The 16150-nt window shown below is 45.1% G+C and overlaps 1 protein-coding gene across 4 annotated transcripts in view; it reads left to right on the top strand.

Annotated features, from left to right (window-relative positions):
- The window catches only part of gabrg2 (gamma-aminobutyric acid type A receptor subunit gamma2), a 61154-nt gene extending 45663 nt beyond the window's left edge, over positions 1-15491 (top strand). The window contains exons 8-10 of one of the 4 annotated variants that reach the window (XM_041893600.2): positions 9104-9309; positions 10684-10707; positions 14305-15491. In XM_041893600.2, the coding sequence (XP_041749534.1) occupies positions 9104-9309; positions 10684-10707; positions 14305-14583 (509 nt within the window). In that variant the 3' untranslated portion in view covers positions 14584-15491. Of the gene's footprint in view, positions 1-9103; positions 9310-10683; positions 10708-14301 lie in introns of all 4 variants that reach the window. The other 3 variants (XM_041893599.2, XM_041893602.2, XM_041893601.2) reach the window with 3 other exon arrangements.
- Positions 15492-16150: the final 659 nt, after the last annotated feature.

The following is a 16150-nucleotide window of genomic DNA, read 5'->3' as shown; positions in this document are numbered from 1 at the left end:
GTCAAATGGCTTAATTTCATGTAAATGGAGTCAAATTGTATTTGTCACATGCGCCGAATACAACAGGTGTACACCTTACAGTGAAATGCTTACTTACAAGCCCTTAACCAACAATGCAGTTTTAAGAAAAATAAGTGTTAAGTAAACAATAGATAAGTAAAAAATAAAATCAGTAAAATAACAGTAAAAATAACAGTAGCAAGGCTATATACAGGGGGTACCGGTACAGAGTCAATGTGCGGGGGCACCGGTTAGTCGAGGTAATTGAGGTAATATGTACATGTAGGTATAGTTAAAGTGACTATGCATAGGTAATAAACAGAGTAGCAGCAGCATAAAAGAAGAGGGGGTGGACAATGCAAATAGTCTGGGTAGCCATTTGATTAGCTGTTCAGGAGTCTTTTGACTTGGCGGTAGAAGCTGTTAAGAAGCCTTTTGGACCTAGACTTGGTGCTACGGTACTGCTTGCCGTGTGGTAGCAGAGAGAACAGTCTATGACTAGGGTGGCTGGAGTCTTTGACAATTTTTAGGGCCTTCCTCTGACACCGCCTGGTATAGAAATCCTGGATGGCAGGAAGCTTGGCGCCAGTGGAGTGCTGGGCCGTACGTACTATCCCCTTTAGTGCCTTGTGAACGGAGGCCAAGCAGTTGCCATACCAGGCAGTGATGCAACCAGTCAGGATGCTCTCGATGGTGCAGCTGTATAACTTTTTGAGGATCTGAGGACCCATGCCAAATCTTTTCAGTCTCCTGAGGGGGAATAGGCTTTGTCGTGCCCTCTTCACGACTGTCTTGGTGTGTTTGGACCATGATAGTTTGTTGGTGATGTGGACACCAATGAACTTGAAGCTCTCAACCTGCTCCACTACAGCCCCGTCGATGAGAATGGGGGCGTGCTCAATCCTCTTTTTTTTCCTGTAGTCCACAATCATCTCCTTTGTCTTGATCACGTTGAGGGAGAGGTTGTTATCCTGGCACCACACGGCCAGGTCTCTGACCTCCTCCTCCCTCTCATCGTTGTCGGTGATCAGGCCTACCACTGTTGTGTCGTCGGCAAACTTAATGATGGTGTTGGAGTCGTGCCTGGCCATGCAGTCATGGGTGAACAAGGAGTACAGGAGGGGACTGAGCGTGCACCCCTGAAGGGCCCCTGTGTTGAGGATCAATGTGGCAGGTCTGTTGTTACCTACCCTTACCACCTGGGGGCGGCCCTTCAGGAAGTCGAGGATCCAGTTGCAGAGGGAGGTGTTTAGTCCCAGGGTCCTTAGCTTAGTGATGAGCTTTGAGGGCAGTATGGTGTTGAACACTGAGCTGTAGTCAATGAATAGCATTCTCACATAGGTGTTCTGTTGGGGCGATATACAAATTGGAGTGGGTCTAAGGTTTCTGGGATAATTGTGTTGATGTGAGCCATGACCAGCCTTTCAAAGCACTTCATGGCTACAGACATGAGTGCTACGGGTCTGTAGTCATTTAGGCAGGTTACCTTAGTGTTCTTGGGCACAGGGACTATGGTGGTCTGTTTGAAACATGTTGGTATTACAGACTCAGTCAGGGACAGGTTGAAAATGTCGTTGAAGACACTTGCCAGTTGGTCAGCGCATGCTCGGAGTACACGTCCTGGTAATCCATCTGGCCCTGCGGCCTTGTGAATGTTGACCTGTTTAAAGGTCTTACTCACATTGGCTACGGAGAGCGTGATCACACAGTTGTCCGGAACAGCTGATGCTCTCATGCATGCTTCAGTGTTGCTTGCCTCGAAGCAAGCATAGAAGTGATTTGGCTTGTCTGGTAGGCTCGTGTCACTGGGCAGCTCGCGGCTGTGCTTCCCTTTGTAGTCTATAATAGTTTGCAACACCCTGCCACATCCGACGAGCGTCAGAGACGGTGAAGTATAATTCAATCTTAGTCCTGTATTGACGCTTTGCCTGTTTGATGGTTCGTCGGAGGGCATAGCGGGATTTCTTATAAGCATCCGGGTTAGAGTCCCGTTCCTTAAAAGCGGCAGCTCTACCCTTTAGCTCAGTGCAGATGTTGCCTGTAATCCATGGCTTCTGGTTGGGGTACATACGGTCACTGTGGGGACGACATCATCGATGCACTTATTGATGAAGCCAGTGACTGATGTGGTGGTGTACTCGTCAATGCCATCGGAAGAATCCCGGAACATATTGCAGTCTATGCTAGCAAAACAGTAATGTAGCTTAGCATCTGCGTCATCTGACCACTTCTTTATTGACCGAGTCACTAGTGCTTCCTGCTTTAGTTTTTGCTTGTAAGCAGGAATAAAGAGGATATAATTATGGTCAGATTTACCAAATGGAGGGCGTGAGAGAGCTTTGTACGCATCTCTGTGTGTGGAGTAAAGATGGTCTCTTTTTTCCTTTGGTTGCACATTTAACATGCTGTTAGAAATTAGGTAAAACGGATTTAAGTTTCTCTGCATTAAAGTCCCCGGCCACTAGGAGTGCCGCCTCTGGATGAGTGTTTTCCTGTTTGCTTATGGCCTTATACAGCTCATTGAGTGTGGTCTTAGTGCCAGCATCGGTTTGTGGTGGTAAATAGACAGCTACGAAAAATATAGATGAAAACTCTCTTGGTAAATAGTGTGGTCTACAGCTTATCTGTCACACTCTGGCTCCAAGGACTGTGTGTTAGAGCCAGGGTGTATTTCATTTGGTGGTGTTGGGTTGGGTGAGTTTCATTTGTTTGTGTTTTTGGTGATTGGTTAATGACTCCCAATCGGAGGTAACGAGTGTCAGCTGTCGGCTCGTTATCTCTGATTGGGAGCCATATATATTCTGTGTGTTTTCTCCTGTGTTTTGTGGGTTATTGTTCCATGTTCCGTGTTCAGTCGTGTCACTGAGGACTTCATTATCGTCATTTGTTGTTTTGTCGTGGTTGCTTTATAAATAAAGTCATCATGTTCACTCCACGCGCTGCGTATTGGTCCGCTCCTTTCGACGATCGTGACAGAATAACCCACCAAAAAGGACCAAGCAGCGCGTCCAGGAGCAAAGGGTCTGGACACAGGAGTTATGGACGCCTCCTAAGGATTTTTGGACATGGGAGGAGATTCGGGCTGGAAAGGGTCCTTGGGCACAACCGGAGGAATATCACCGCCCTCGTGAAGAGCTGGAGGCAGCCAAAGCCGAGAGGAGGTGGTACGAGGAGGCAGCGCGAAGGCGAGGCTGGAAGCCCGTGGAAGAGAGGCAACCCCAAGAAATTTTTGGGGGGGGGGCACATGGCTTGGGCGACGGAGCAGCAGGAGGCTGCCACAAGGCAGAGTCAGAGGGCTGCCAGGTTAAGGGGGCTGACGGAGGCAGAGAAGGGACGGATTCAGTGGGCTACCAGGTCAAGGGGGCTACTGGGTAAAGCAGGGAAGGAAGGTGTTGAGGCACGGCGTGAGGTACTGGGGTGTGTAACCAGTTCGGTCCGGCCCGTTCCTAGTCCCGAGGTGCAGCCAGTAGTGTGTGTTCCCCGTACGGTACGGCCTGTTCCGGTCCCTCGCACTAAGTGTAAGGTGCGCGTCGCCAGCCCGGTTCGGCCTGTTCCTGCCATACGCACCAAGTGTACGGTGCGCGTCGCCAGCTCAGCCCGGCCTGTTCCTACTCCACGCACCAGGGATACGGTGCGCTTCGCCAGCCCAGCCCGGCCTGTTCCTACTCACGCACCAGGGATACGGTGCGCTTCGCCAGCCCAGCCCGGCCTGTTCCTACTCCACGCACCAGGGATACGGTGCGCTTCGCCAGCCCGGCCCGGCCTGTTCCGGCCACTCGCACCAGGGATACGGTGCGCGTCGCCAGCCCCGCCCGGCCTGTCCCTGCTCTCCGCACTAGGCGTGAGGTGAGTCCCCAGGGTCCAACATGCCCTGTTCCGGCTCCCCGCACTAGGAGTTATGGGAGTCCCCAGGGTCCAGCATGCCCTGTTCCGACTCCCCGCACTAGCCCTGAGATGCGTGTCCTCAGCCCGGTACCTCCAGTTCCGGCACCACGCATCAGGCCTACGGTGCGTCCCCAGGGCCAAGCATGCCCTGTTGCTGCTTCCCGCACTAGCCCTGAGATGCGTGTCCTCAGCCCGGTACCTCCAGTTCCGGCACCACGCATCAGGCCTACGGTGCGTCCCCAGGGTCCAGCATGCCCTGTTGCTTCTCCCCGCACTAGCCCTGAGATGCGTGTCCTCAGCCCGGTACCTCCTGTTCCGGCACCACGCACCAGGCCTACGATGCGCCTCAGACGGCCAGAGTCTGCCGTCTGCCCAACGGGGCCTGAACTGTCCGTCTGCCCAACGCCGTCTGAACTGCCCGTCTGCCCAACGCCGTCAGAGCCTTCCGCCAGACAGGATCAGCCAGAGCCGTCTGCCAGACAGGATCAGCCAGAGCCTTCCGCCAGACAGGATCAGCCAGAGCCTTCCGCCAGACAGGATCAGCCAGAGCCTTCTGCCAGACAGGATCAGCCAGAGCCTTCTGCCAGACAGGATCAGCCAGAGCCTTCTGCCAGACAGGATCAGCCAGAGCCTTCTGCCAGACAGGATCAGCCAGATCCGTCAGTCGGCCATGAGCAGCCAGATCCGTCAGCCAGCCATGAGCAGCCAGATCCGTCAGCCAGCCATGAGCAGCCAGATCCGTCAGCCAGCCATGAGCCAGCCAGCCAGGATCCGCCATTTAGTCAGGTGCTGCCCCTTAGCTCGGTGTTGCTCCTTATCCTGGTGCTGTCCCTTATCATGGTGCTGTCCCTTAGCCTGGTACTGCCCCTTAGTCCGGTACTGCCCCTTAGTCCGGTACTGCCCCGTAGTCCGGTACTGCCCCTTAGTCCGATGCTACCCCTTAGTCCGGTGTTGCCCCTTAGTCCAGGTGGGGTTAGTTGGAGGGTGGTCATTGGGAGGAGGCTACCGAAGCAGGTTGTGACTGCGGTGGGGTGGGGATCACGACCGGGGCCAGAGCCGCCACCGGGGACAGACGCCCACCCAGACCCTCCCCTAGACTGTATGCTGGTGCGCCCGGAGTGCGCACCTTTAGGGGGGGGTACTGTCACACTCTGGCTCCAAGGACTGTGTGTTAGAGCCAGGGTGTATTTCATTTGGTGGTGTTGGGTTGGGTGAGTTTCATTTGTTTGTGTTTTTGGTGATTGGTTAATGACTCCCAATCGGAGGTAACGAGTGTCAGCTGTCGGCTCGTTATCTCTGATTGGGAGCCATATATATTCTGTGTGTTTTCTCCTGTGTTTTGTGGGTTATTGTTCCATGTTCCGTGTTCAGTCGTGTCACTGAGGACTTCATTATCGTCATTTGTTGTTTTGTCGTGGTTGCTTTATAAATAAAGTCATCATGTTCACTCCACGCGCTGCGTATTGGTCCGCTCCTTTCGACGATCGTGACATTATCATGAGATACTCTACCTCAGGTGAGCAAAACCTTGAGACTTCCTTAATATTAGATTTCGTGCACCAGCTGTTGTTTACAAATATACACAGACCGCCACCCCTTGTCTTACCGGAGGCCGTTGTTCTATCTTGCCGATGCAGCGTAAACCCCGCCAGCTGTATGTTATCCATGTCGTCATTCAGCCACGACTCGGTGAAACATAAGATATTACAGTTTTTAATGTCCCGTTGTAGGATATTCGTGATCGTAGCGTGTCAATTTTGTTATCCAATGATTGTACGTTGGCTAATAGGACTGATGGAAGAGGCAGATTACCCACTCACCGTCAGATCCTTACAAGGCACCCCGACCTACGTCCCCGATATCTCAGTCTCTTTCTCCTGCGAATGACAGGGATTTGGGCCTTGTCGGGTGTCTGAAGTAAATCCTTTGCGTCCGACTCGTTGAAGAAAAGATCTTCGTCCAGTACGAGGTGAGTAATCGCTGTCCTGATATCCAGAAGCTCTTTTCGGTCGTAAGAGACGGTGGCAGAAACATTATGTACAAAATAAGTTACAAATAACGCAAAACCCCCCACAAAATAGCACAATTGGTTAGGAGCCCGTAAAACGGCAGCCATCTCCTCTGGCGCCATTAAGTGGATAACAGGGAGTTTAATGTTGGTTAGCTAGCTCGAAGGATTAATGGCTGTGACATTATTCTTAATCCTTCAGTGCCATCCAATCAAATATGACAATCACTCCAGGCACCTCCATGTATATTGCAGCATTAATCTTGAGACATGATGATGTCTCTCGTTTTGCATGAAAAATAGATACAAATAAAAACAATATTAGCCGCAAAGCCCTCGTGATCTATTAGAGTGATTTGTTGAAGAGCTGGGGTTTGTATGCACTCACTAACTGTAAGTCGCTCTAGATAAGAGCGTCTGCTAAATGACAATGTTGTTGGCAGCTGTAGTATTACATTTGAGTCATTCTTATCCAGAGCGACTTACAGGAGCAATTAGAGTTAAGCGCCTTGCTCAAGGGCACATGAACATATTTTTCACCTAGTGGGCTCGGGGATTAGAACCAGCGACCTTTCGGTTACTGGCACAACGCTCTTAACCACTAAGCTACCTGCCGCCCCGTATTTGTGTGCTACGTTAAAGGGTTTCCCCTGGTGTGTCCCTCCACATCATCATGTCTCTAACACGATGACAAAGATCCCATGCAGTGTTAATTTCGTCAACAATAACTATGACGAAAAATATTACTCAACTTCCAATTTTTCCTGATGAAATCTAATGCTGGAAATGAGACGAGTTGCCATAAAAAAAACTATAATTGTCACAAATTAGTTTTCATTTTTAGTTGAGGAAAAGACTCATGGACATTAAATTTGACATGAAGCTGCTTTTCATCTGTATTGTCCAATCATAAGCATGCATGGCTTTGCAGAATACGGAATGCGATCCTCTCATTGGCAGAATTAATGTCTTTCAGTTGCCGGTCTGATTGAGCTGATCTGCCAGGACACTCAACTAGAAACAATCATGTTTACTCTTTCTTACTTTCATGTAGGTTATTTTTGCTCTATTTTCCCATGTGCACTGTTCATCTGTGTTGCCACTCCTGCGGTCAGCAAATGTGAGTGCAGTTGATTTTTTCGGATTTGAAATATTAATTTGCTGAATATTAGGAGAACATGAATAATTCTTTTGGTAAGGCATGGTATGGCTGAACTTAAAAGAAGAGATACACTACATGACCAAAAGTATGTGGACACCTGCTTGTCGAACATCTCATTCTAAAATCATGGGCATTAATATGGAGTTGGTCCCCCCTTTGCTGCTATAACAGCCTCCACTCTTCTAGGAACGCTTTCCACTAGATGTTGGAACATTGCTGCGGGGACTTGCTTCCATTCAGCCACAAGAGCATTAGTGAGGTCGGGCACTGATGTTGGGCGATTAGGCCTGGCTCGCAGTCGGCGTTCCAATTAATTCCAAAGGTGTTCGATGGGGTTGAAGTCAGGGCTCTGTGCAGGCCAGTCAAGTTTTTCCACACCGATCTCGAACAAACCATTTCTGTATGGACCTTGCTTTGTGCATGGGGGCATTGTCATGCTAAAACAGTAAAGGGCCTTCCCCAAACTGTTGCCACAAAGTTGGAAGCACAGAATCGTCTACAATGTCATTGTATGCTGTAGCGTTAAGATTTCCCTTCACTGGAACTAAGGGGCCAAGCCCAAACCATGAAAAACAGCCCCAGACCATTATTCCTCCTCCACCAAACTTTACAGTTGGCACTATGCATTGGGGAAGGTAGTGTTCTCCTGGCATCCGCCAAACCCAGACTTGTCCGTTGGACTGCCAGATGGTGAAGTGTTATTCATCACTCCAGAGAACGCGTTTCCAGTGTTCCATAGTCCAATGGTGGAGAGCTTTACACCACTCCAGCCGACGCTTGGCATTGCGCATGGTGATCTTAAGCTTGTGTGCGGCTGCTCGGCCATGGAAACCCATTTCATGAAGCTCCCGACGAACAGTTCTTGTGCTGACGCTGCTTCCAGAGGCAGTTTGGAACTCGGTAGTGAGTATTGCAACCGAGGACAGACGATTTTTACGCGCTACCCGCTTCAGCACTCGCCGGTCCCGTTCTGTGAGCTTGTGTGGCCTACCACTTCGCAGCTGAGCCGTTGTTGCTCCTAGACGTTTCCACTTCACAATAACAGCACTTACAGTTGACCGGGGCAGCTATAGCAGGGCGGAAATTTAACGAACTGACTTATTGGAAAAGTGGCTTCCTATGACGGTGCCACGTTGAAAGTAACTGAGCTCTTCAGTAAGGCCATTCTACTGCCAATGTTTGTCTATGGAGATTGCATAGCTGTGTGCTCGATTTTATACACCTGTCAGCAATGGGTGTGGCTGAAACAGCTGAATCCACTAATTTGAAGGGGTGTCCTTCAAGTGCGGATCAAGGGACCACAACAGTTGGTTGCTATGCCGTCCATTATGGGGAAACTGTACGTCATAATGTGTCAATGTTTGCAATAAAATACTCAGCATTTCATAATCCTTTAGTTTCATGTAATCCAGTACTCAAATGCTCCGCCTTGATTTCTAATCACTATACTTAATGATACCGTTTCCTCGGGTTCCTTTCATTTATTGGAGAAGTATTATAGATAATATACTGTAAATGTTAGATATGTTACATGACCAGAGAAAACAATTTGGTATAACCCAGCTCACACACGTTTTTGCCTGCATAAAGTATGTAATTCATTTAAAACCCATAAGAATCAAATAGCAAGCTCTCTTCAAAATAGATGTGCGCAGCATGCTAAAATAGTTCAACCATCCCCACTGTGTATCGTACATATTTAATTTTGTTCAACCAGTCTGTGATTGCTCCATTCTAATAATCTCTGAGAATACATTTTTGTACAGAAAGTTTCTTTTGAGTTTTGGTCAGTTTTTTCTCACATCTCTGAGACCAGGGAAGTCAATTAAAGAGATATATATATATATATATATATATATATTCTGAACCACTTTCACAACTCTATTTTGTTAGTCTCCTACATATCTAACATTTTTGATTGCCTCCACTGCACCAACTCCCCAAGTCCTAAAATCAAACCCCCCTAAGAATGGCATACTGTTATCTTTTGTTGCTATACCCATTCTATACCCTCGTCTGACCTTCTTGGCCATCTGGTCCATTGACAGGCATCACCACTGTGCTGACCATGACTACGCTGAGTACCATAGCCAGGAAGTCGCTGCCTAAGGTGTCCTACGTGACGGCCATGGACCTCTTTGTGTCCGTATGCTTCATCTTCGTCTTTGCCGCGCTGATAGAATACGGAACACTGCACTACTTTGTAAGCAACAGGAAGCCAAGCACAAAAAAGGACAAGAAGAAGAAAAACCCGGTGAGTCGTTTATCCTAAACAAAGTGGGCACACAATGACTCTACTCGAGTAGTGAAGACAACATAGTCCAAATAACTGAGACAAATTTCAGACACATTTTGAGCTTAGTGTGTTTGCAATGAGTTTTGACCTTACCTATGAGAATGTGTATATATTAGGAAGAGGCCAGGTCAGGGGGTGGGGATTACAACATTCTCCAAACACTGAGTTATTTCCAGTCTCTGAAAGCCTCACCAATCACTGTATTACTGTGTTGCTGTAATGCATAGCCTACTACTACTAGGTTCCCTTAAGGGAGCAGTCATTGTGAGGCCACCTCGTGCCATGCAGTCTACGAGAGAGATAGAACCTGTCCTTAATCCATACCACAGCTGTGCAGTAGTATTTTAAAACCTTGTCACATGACCAGAAGATGTCGGGGCTTCAAATCCCCACAATGTCATGGTGGCTAAAGTGAAAGCACCAGAGTTAGCTAGCTAGGTACTTAACAGGCTGTGGAATGCTCCAGTTTCAGCTTCTCTGTAAGAAAGATTTGCTTTTGGATATAAATGTGTGCAGGGTGAATGAGTAATGATGATCTGGAGGTGTAATGCCAGTTTGCTTTCTCTAAGGGGATGTTCTCAATGAGGTTCTGCACATGGTCTGCCAAGATGTGATGTGGAAGCCTTTGACTGAGATCCTTTTGGTCTTCATGAATAAAAAAGGAAATTGAGGAAATAACATCCTTTCATTTCTCATAGGTTTTGGGTGTAAGGGTCTAACCATTTTCTGAAAATTAACAAATTAATAAGTAAATAATTATGTCCTATTTCAATGTTATGATGGTAATTGTTCCAATAATTGTATTATGCATGAAGACAACAACAGTTTATTTATAATAAATCTGTTAAATTTAATGCATACTGGAACTATTGAGGTATTCCATTAGGACTAATTGTTTGATAAACAGGAAATAAAATCAGTAAAAAAGCATTTTTGATGATACAGTAGATTCAGAGTATAAAGTACTACAAATCCACATTCAATGTGTTTTTCAGATAAAAATGCAATTTTCTTGTCTTGGTGTAACGGGTCAGCTTTGAGCCCTACTAGGATCAATATCACCCCTAAATCGTTGATGTCAAGTTTGTATCATGGATATAGCACATCTCTAAAGGTAGAATTGACTGGGGATCAACCTGGTCTCCAGTGTGATGTATCCAGTCATGCATCTTCCTCTTCCTGTATGTGTGTCTCTACAGTATGTTGTTCCCTTCGTACTACTACAGTGTTATTTTCTTTAGACATTCTCTCTGTTTGTCTTTTTACATTTGTTCTTTTTTGTGTTGTTCTCTTTTAATTCCACGTATTCTTTGTTTCCTGTTGGGACAAAAGCTCCTCCGGCTCTTTTCCTCAAAGGTATATTGCCTGTGTCTGAGTTTCATCAATTGACTGCATGTGTCTGCTGCATTTTGCCTGTCTCTGGACCCAGCTAGTGTACCTCACTGCTACATGTCTGTTTTAGAGACCTTTTCTTTATCTTCACCTCAGAATGTCTTCCGCAATACCACCAAACAATGTGCTCACTGTGCAGAGGCAGCCAGACGTACTTGTGTAGTGACAACATTCTGCTCTCTCATATAACCAGCCCACACATGTCCACAGCTAGTAAAAAGATGGCGCAAAATGGTTTCATTCTGTCATTTATTTTATTTTATTTTTTATACTATGCCATTTTAACAGTAAAGCAGTGGCAACTCTATTTCCCCTGTCAAGCTAAGCTACCCGTGTGTTTGTGGAGCTTTTAACCTGACGCTTCCTATAGAATCAGCAGAGCCTTAATAGACTGAAATAGACAACCCCTACACTGTGTTAAGCCTAATTAGTAGTGATCATCTTAATGGCTCAACACGCAGCAGAGTAGATTTAGCCCCAGTAATCTTTAAACAGTCACAGTGCACAGGGTGCTACTGAAGAGCTACAGGTAACTGCCAAAATAATGGAAACACTTGAGTAAGTGAGGTATACAAAGTATATTGAAAGCAGGTGCTTCCACACAGGTGTGGTTCCTGAGTTAATTAAGCAATTAACATCCTATCATGCTTAGGGTCATGTATAAAATGCTAGGCCATGCTGCTACCATGACTATGCCCCCATAGGATGACAATGCCCCCATCCATAGGGCACGAGAGGTCACTGAATGTTTTGATGAGCATGAAAACGATGTAAACCATATGCCATGGCTGTCTCAGTCACCAGATCTCAACCCAATTGAACACTTATGGGAGATTCAGGAGCGGCGCCTGAGACAGCGTTTTCCACCACCATCAACCAAATAATGGAATTTCTCATGGAAGAATGGTGTGAATCCCTCCAATAGAGTTCAAGACACTTGTAAATCTATGCCAAGGTGCATTGAAGCTGTTCTGGCTTGTGGTGGCCCAACACCCTAGGAAGACGCTTCATGTAGGTGTTTCCTTTATTTTGGCAGTTACATGTATATTTAACACTCAAGTATAATAATAATAATATGCCATTTAGCAGACACATTTTTCCAAAGCAACTTACAGTCATGCGTGCATAAATTTTTTGTGTATGGGTGGTCCCGGGGATCGAACCCACTACCCTGGCGTTACAAGCGCCGTGCTCTACCAGCTGAGCTACAGAATATAGAATACAGTGTGCTTTAAAAAACTGAATCACCCTGAATCTATTGTATGGAAGTAGAACATTTCTGAATGTAAATACCATTAGTCAGAGGATACTGTAAGTATGGTAAACATTTGAACCAGCCATTTATAGGGAGGCCATTTTCTATAGCTATTTTAAATTAACAAATAATCAACTAAAAATTAACTACAGCTGACACTAAACTTTGATTATAGTGGTAGGGATCCAGAGTAGGAGCCTAAGGGCTCTATTCAATCTGTAAAACGGAACTTCCGCGATGCGGATTGAATAGAGCCCTAAGTGTTTCAGTCAGTTATTAATTTTGAGAGGTTGTCTACTTCATCTGGTTAAAGCTGGAATGCCACTCTTTTGTTTTGCAAACTCCAGCCACACTGCAGGATCTGGGTTTGTTATTCTGCTTGAGCTAGCTTCCACCACATGCTTCCTTCTCCCGTGCAACCCCCCTTTGAAAACCGAGTCACATGACCTGATGCTGCTTCCTGCTGCAAATCTAGGTTGAAGATAAAAGGTTAAGACAATGTAATAATTCCATGTGGAAGTGTTGAAAAGTAAACAAATTAATTGGACCAGCGCCGTTGCTGATTCTACAGGATTAATGAGCGAAAGTGACTGGAAGCAAATGTTAGCAGTACAAAAAGTTTCCCATCAAAGTGAGAAATTATCACAATCGTAGTGAATTTTAGCTAACTACTCACCAAACACATAGCATAACTGTTTTAATGTCATTCTATTCTTAAAGGAAATATATATCTACAGCCACTTTATTACTTGATTTCTCGACCATTGGTCACATTTTCACTGCTAATCCTGTAGAATCAGCCACAGCGCTGGTCCAATTAATGTGTTTATTTTCGAACGTGCCACATGGAATTATTAGGTTGTATTAACTTGTATATTTTCGACCTAGCTGCAAATCCCCTGGTTGTCAATCAATCAGAAAATAATGTGGAACCAACCAATCATGCTTTACATGTGGTTATGCATAATTTTCAAAGGGACTACACACATCCTTGTATTCTAGTGCTGGGCAAATTTGAGCTGCAGGGAAGGAGCTACAGTCAAATCAGTGTTTTGATATTTTATGATGATACATGCCTTTAAACAATTTAACCCCAATGCTTATGGCATTTGATGGTACTTGACACACATATGATTCATTTTATAAGGACAGGACATTAGGAAAGCAGTATGATTACCTAAACATAGCACTGACATGACATCCATTGTAAATATAGCTACAATAAAGCCTAATGAAGAGGAAAAAAACTTCCCAAAGAGGCTAAAGGCTAGGGGATAGGGGATAGAGATTAGGGGCTAGGGGTTAGAGGCTAGGGGTTAGGGGTTAGAGACTAGGGGTTACAGGCTAGGAGTTAGAGGCTAGAGGCTTTGGGTTCTGTTCAGTTAGTAGCGATTCCATTCAGTTTATTTGAAGTGGGACAATACAATACTGTATGTAACTGCGTCATTATATTTCTAAATGAATCATACACAAAATATTATGCTGGGTCAGCAAAAACTCAGTCTTAAAGTTAATCACGAGAGAAGACATTTGTGCAAAGGTGGCTTGCCATTATGAGATAAAAGCCCATGAAAATGCTAATTGTGCCTCCTTTGACTGATGGAGCAAAGGACTCGCTGATGTCACTGGCCTATTTTAGGAATCATCAGAAATGAAAGGCTGTGCCCTCAAGTCGTGAGCAGGCTTTAAAAGAGGTTGATTTAACCCATTTAGGGACAGGAAATGGAGGAACAGTGAGTCCCTGCTCAAGAGTCTTTCTTATCATACGGCTTACATCATAATCCATTTAGAATAAATTCAAATGTTCCCCCTGTGAAATCCACACAATGGCATCCACATACAGAACAAGAATTATGTAATTTGAGTGAATCATTATGCAAAAAGGGACTGTGTTTATCTTTGGGACTAATGATAACCACGATACTCCTCGTGTTTTCCCATGATGTGCAGCAGCAGAGCTTAAAATAGGTTGCCCAGCACTAGCATCATCTTTCTACTAAATAAAGCCCAACTACACAATGTATCCTACAGAAGACAGATACTTTGTACTTTTGGCTTTACCCACAGTTGTAATTTGCATCGTGTGTTCCAAAGGGAATAGTCCATTGTCAGCTTTAAGCCACTCTAATTAAATACAGGTACCACTGATGGGCTTATTTGTGTTTTACTGAAATGCTTAAAAATATTAAATTTCCAAGTGAAGGTGCAAATTACATTTTGTGTACTAAGATAGAGACTAAATTAGGTCCCCCATGTTTCGCCTCTTAGACTCTAGTCGCTAACTGTGCTCTCTCTGTTAAAAGCAGACCCCTACGGTGGACATACGGCCTCGCTCAGCCACCGCCATCCAGATGAACAACGCCACCCACATGCAGGAGCGAGATGAGGAGTATGGCTACGAGTGCCTGGACGGCAAGGACTGCACCAGCTTCTTCTGCTGTTTCGAGGACTGCCGCTCCGGGGCCTGGCGGCATGGGCGGTTGCACATCCGTGTCGCCAAGATAGACTCGTACGCTCGCATCGGTTTCCCCACCGCTTTCGGTCTCTTTAACCTTGTTTACTGGATCTCCTATCTCTATCTCTAGATCCAGCGTGTAGCCAGACTTATAATATACGTTCTGCTCCAACGAGACCATTTTTAAGAAGGGACCCACTGAAATGTTTTCCTTTTATTTTTGTTTCTGTTTGATTTCATTGTTTGTTTATTAGTATTTTTTTTTAAGCAAAAGTTGTAGCAGACCCAATAGGCATGCAGGGATCTGGAGTCCGATAGTGGAACTACGACTGTGCTTTGGGTAAGCAAGAACCTAAGCTCACCGTAGTGATTCTGCATGACTACGTTTCCCAGATTCCCCTTGGTCAGGTATTGGTTTATGTAGAAGTTATACACTGTCAGGGCCGCTTCAATGTTTTATGTGTATCTGCCCTTAGTCAGCATACATAGATCACAGTAAAACTTTTCATGGTAAACATACTTCATTCAAACTGAAAAAGGCAGTTTCCTGTTTTTTTGTATTAACAAGTCACGCATGTGCTACAGAAGACAAATGTCAGATTTGACATCAGCTTATTTTCCCATGTTTTTTTTATTGCTGTAGTCATCAGTCCAAAATACAAAATAAGCTAAATCTAAAGCACTTTAATAGTTATATAGGTTGAACAGTAAGTATGATTTTACATTTTACTTTGATGTTTCGTTCAGCTAACTGTTAAACATTACTTTAGCAGTGTTAAACATTGCTTTAGCAGTGTTAAACATTGCTTTAGCAGTGTTAAACATTACTTTAGCACTGTTAAACATTACTTTTCTTCATGTGTGGTCAGAGCGCTAGAAAATACTGTTTATGGTCGACTGTACAGACACTGTGTATATATATATTATTATGTAGTGGTTTACATTTATTGCATGCACCTTTCAGGCCAAAATTCAACACGTTTTAAGGTCTTCTATTGTTGGCTATGGATGCAAAAAAAGAACACGGCTTATTATTAATCTGGATTTCGTCTTACTTTTTTTATAGAAAAAGTAGAAAATAAGACAAAAATACTTTCAGATGTTGTCTTCTAAGTTGACGTTCATCTCCACCAATATGTATTACAACAGAATCAATCCAGACCGTACAGGCAAAACATTGTTATATCAACTTGTATGAACTTGTAGTGTTCTGAGGACCTAATCTTCCTTTTCAAACACTTTGCTATTGCTGGCAATCTTCTTCAATGGACACAGGTGTGGCTGTGCTGGCTCCTATGGGAAGTGTGTAGATAAGAAATAGGCATCAAAAACAGACTCATGGTTTTCTTACATTAAAAAAATGTTCTGCTCCTTTCTTTCCCCGACAACCACTTAGTGGATGTGAGTATCACACAAACACAGCAAGCAGTGTTTTACTTCATTCGTCTGGCACGTTGAGTGTCTACACTGGAAGCGGCTGTAGTTCTGAATGCCTACACCCATCAAAATGCCCAAACTCTCAGTGACAGAAAACACACTCCCATTTGTCATAAGACTGCATTGCTTAGTCACTGCATTAAAACAGATCCATCTGTCTCAATGGGTGGTTTAGGGGGACTTAAGGCAAAAACAAACAATTTAACTGGAGGAATATTGCTGAACTTGACAGCTCCGTGAAGAAGAAAGCATCTGCTTGT

Source organism: Coregonus clupeaformis, chromosome 13, assembly GCF_020615455.1.
Source record: "Coregonus clupeaformis isolate EN_2021a chromosome 13, ASM2061545v1, whole genome shotgun sequence".
In the NCBI taxonomy this organism is placed as follows: domain Eukaryota; kingdom Metazoa; phylum Chordata; class Actinopteri; order Salmoniformes; family Salmonidae; genus Coregonus; species Coregonus clupeaformis.
The sequence above is the reverse complement of the archived record's forward strand: the minus strand, read 5'-3'. Positions and strand labels throughout refer to the sequence as shown.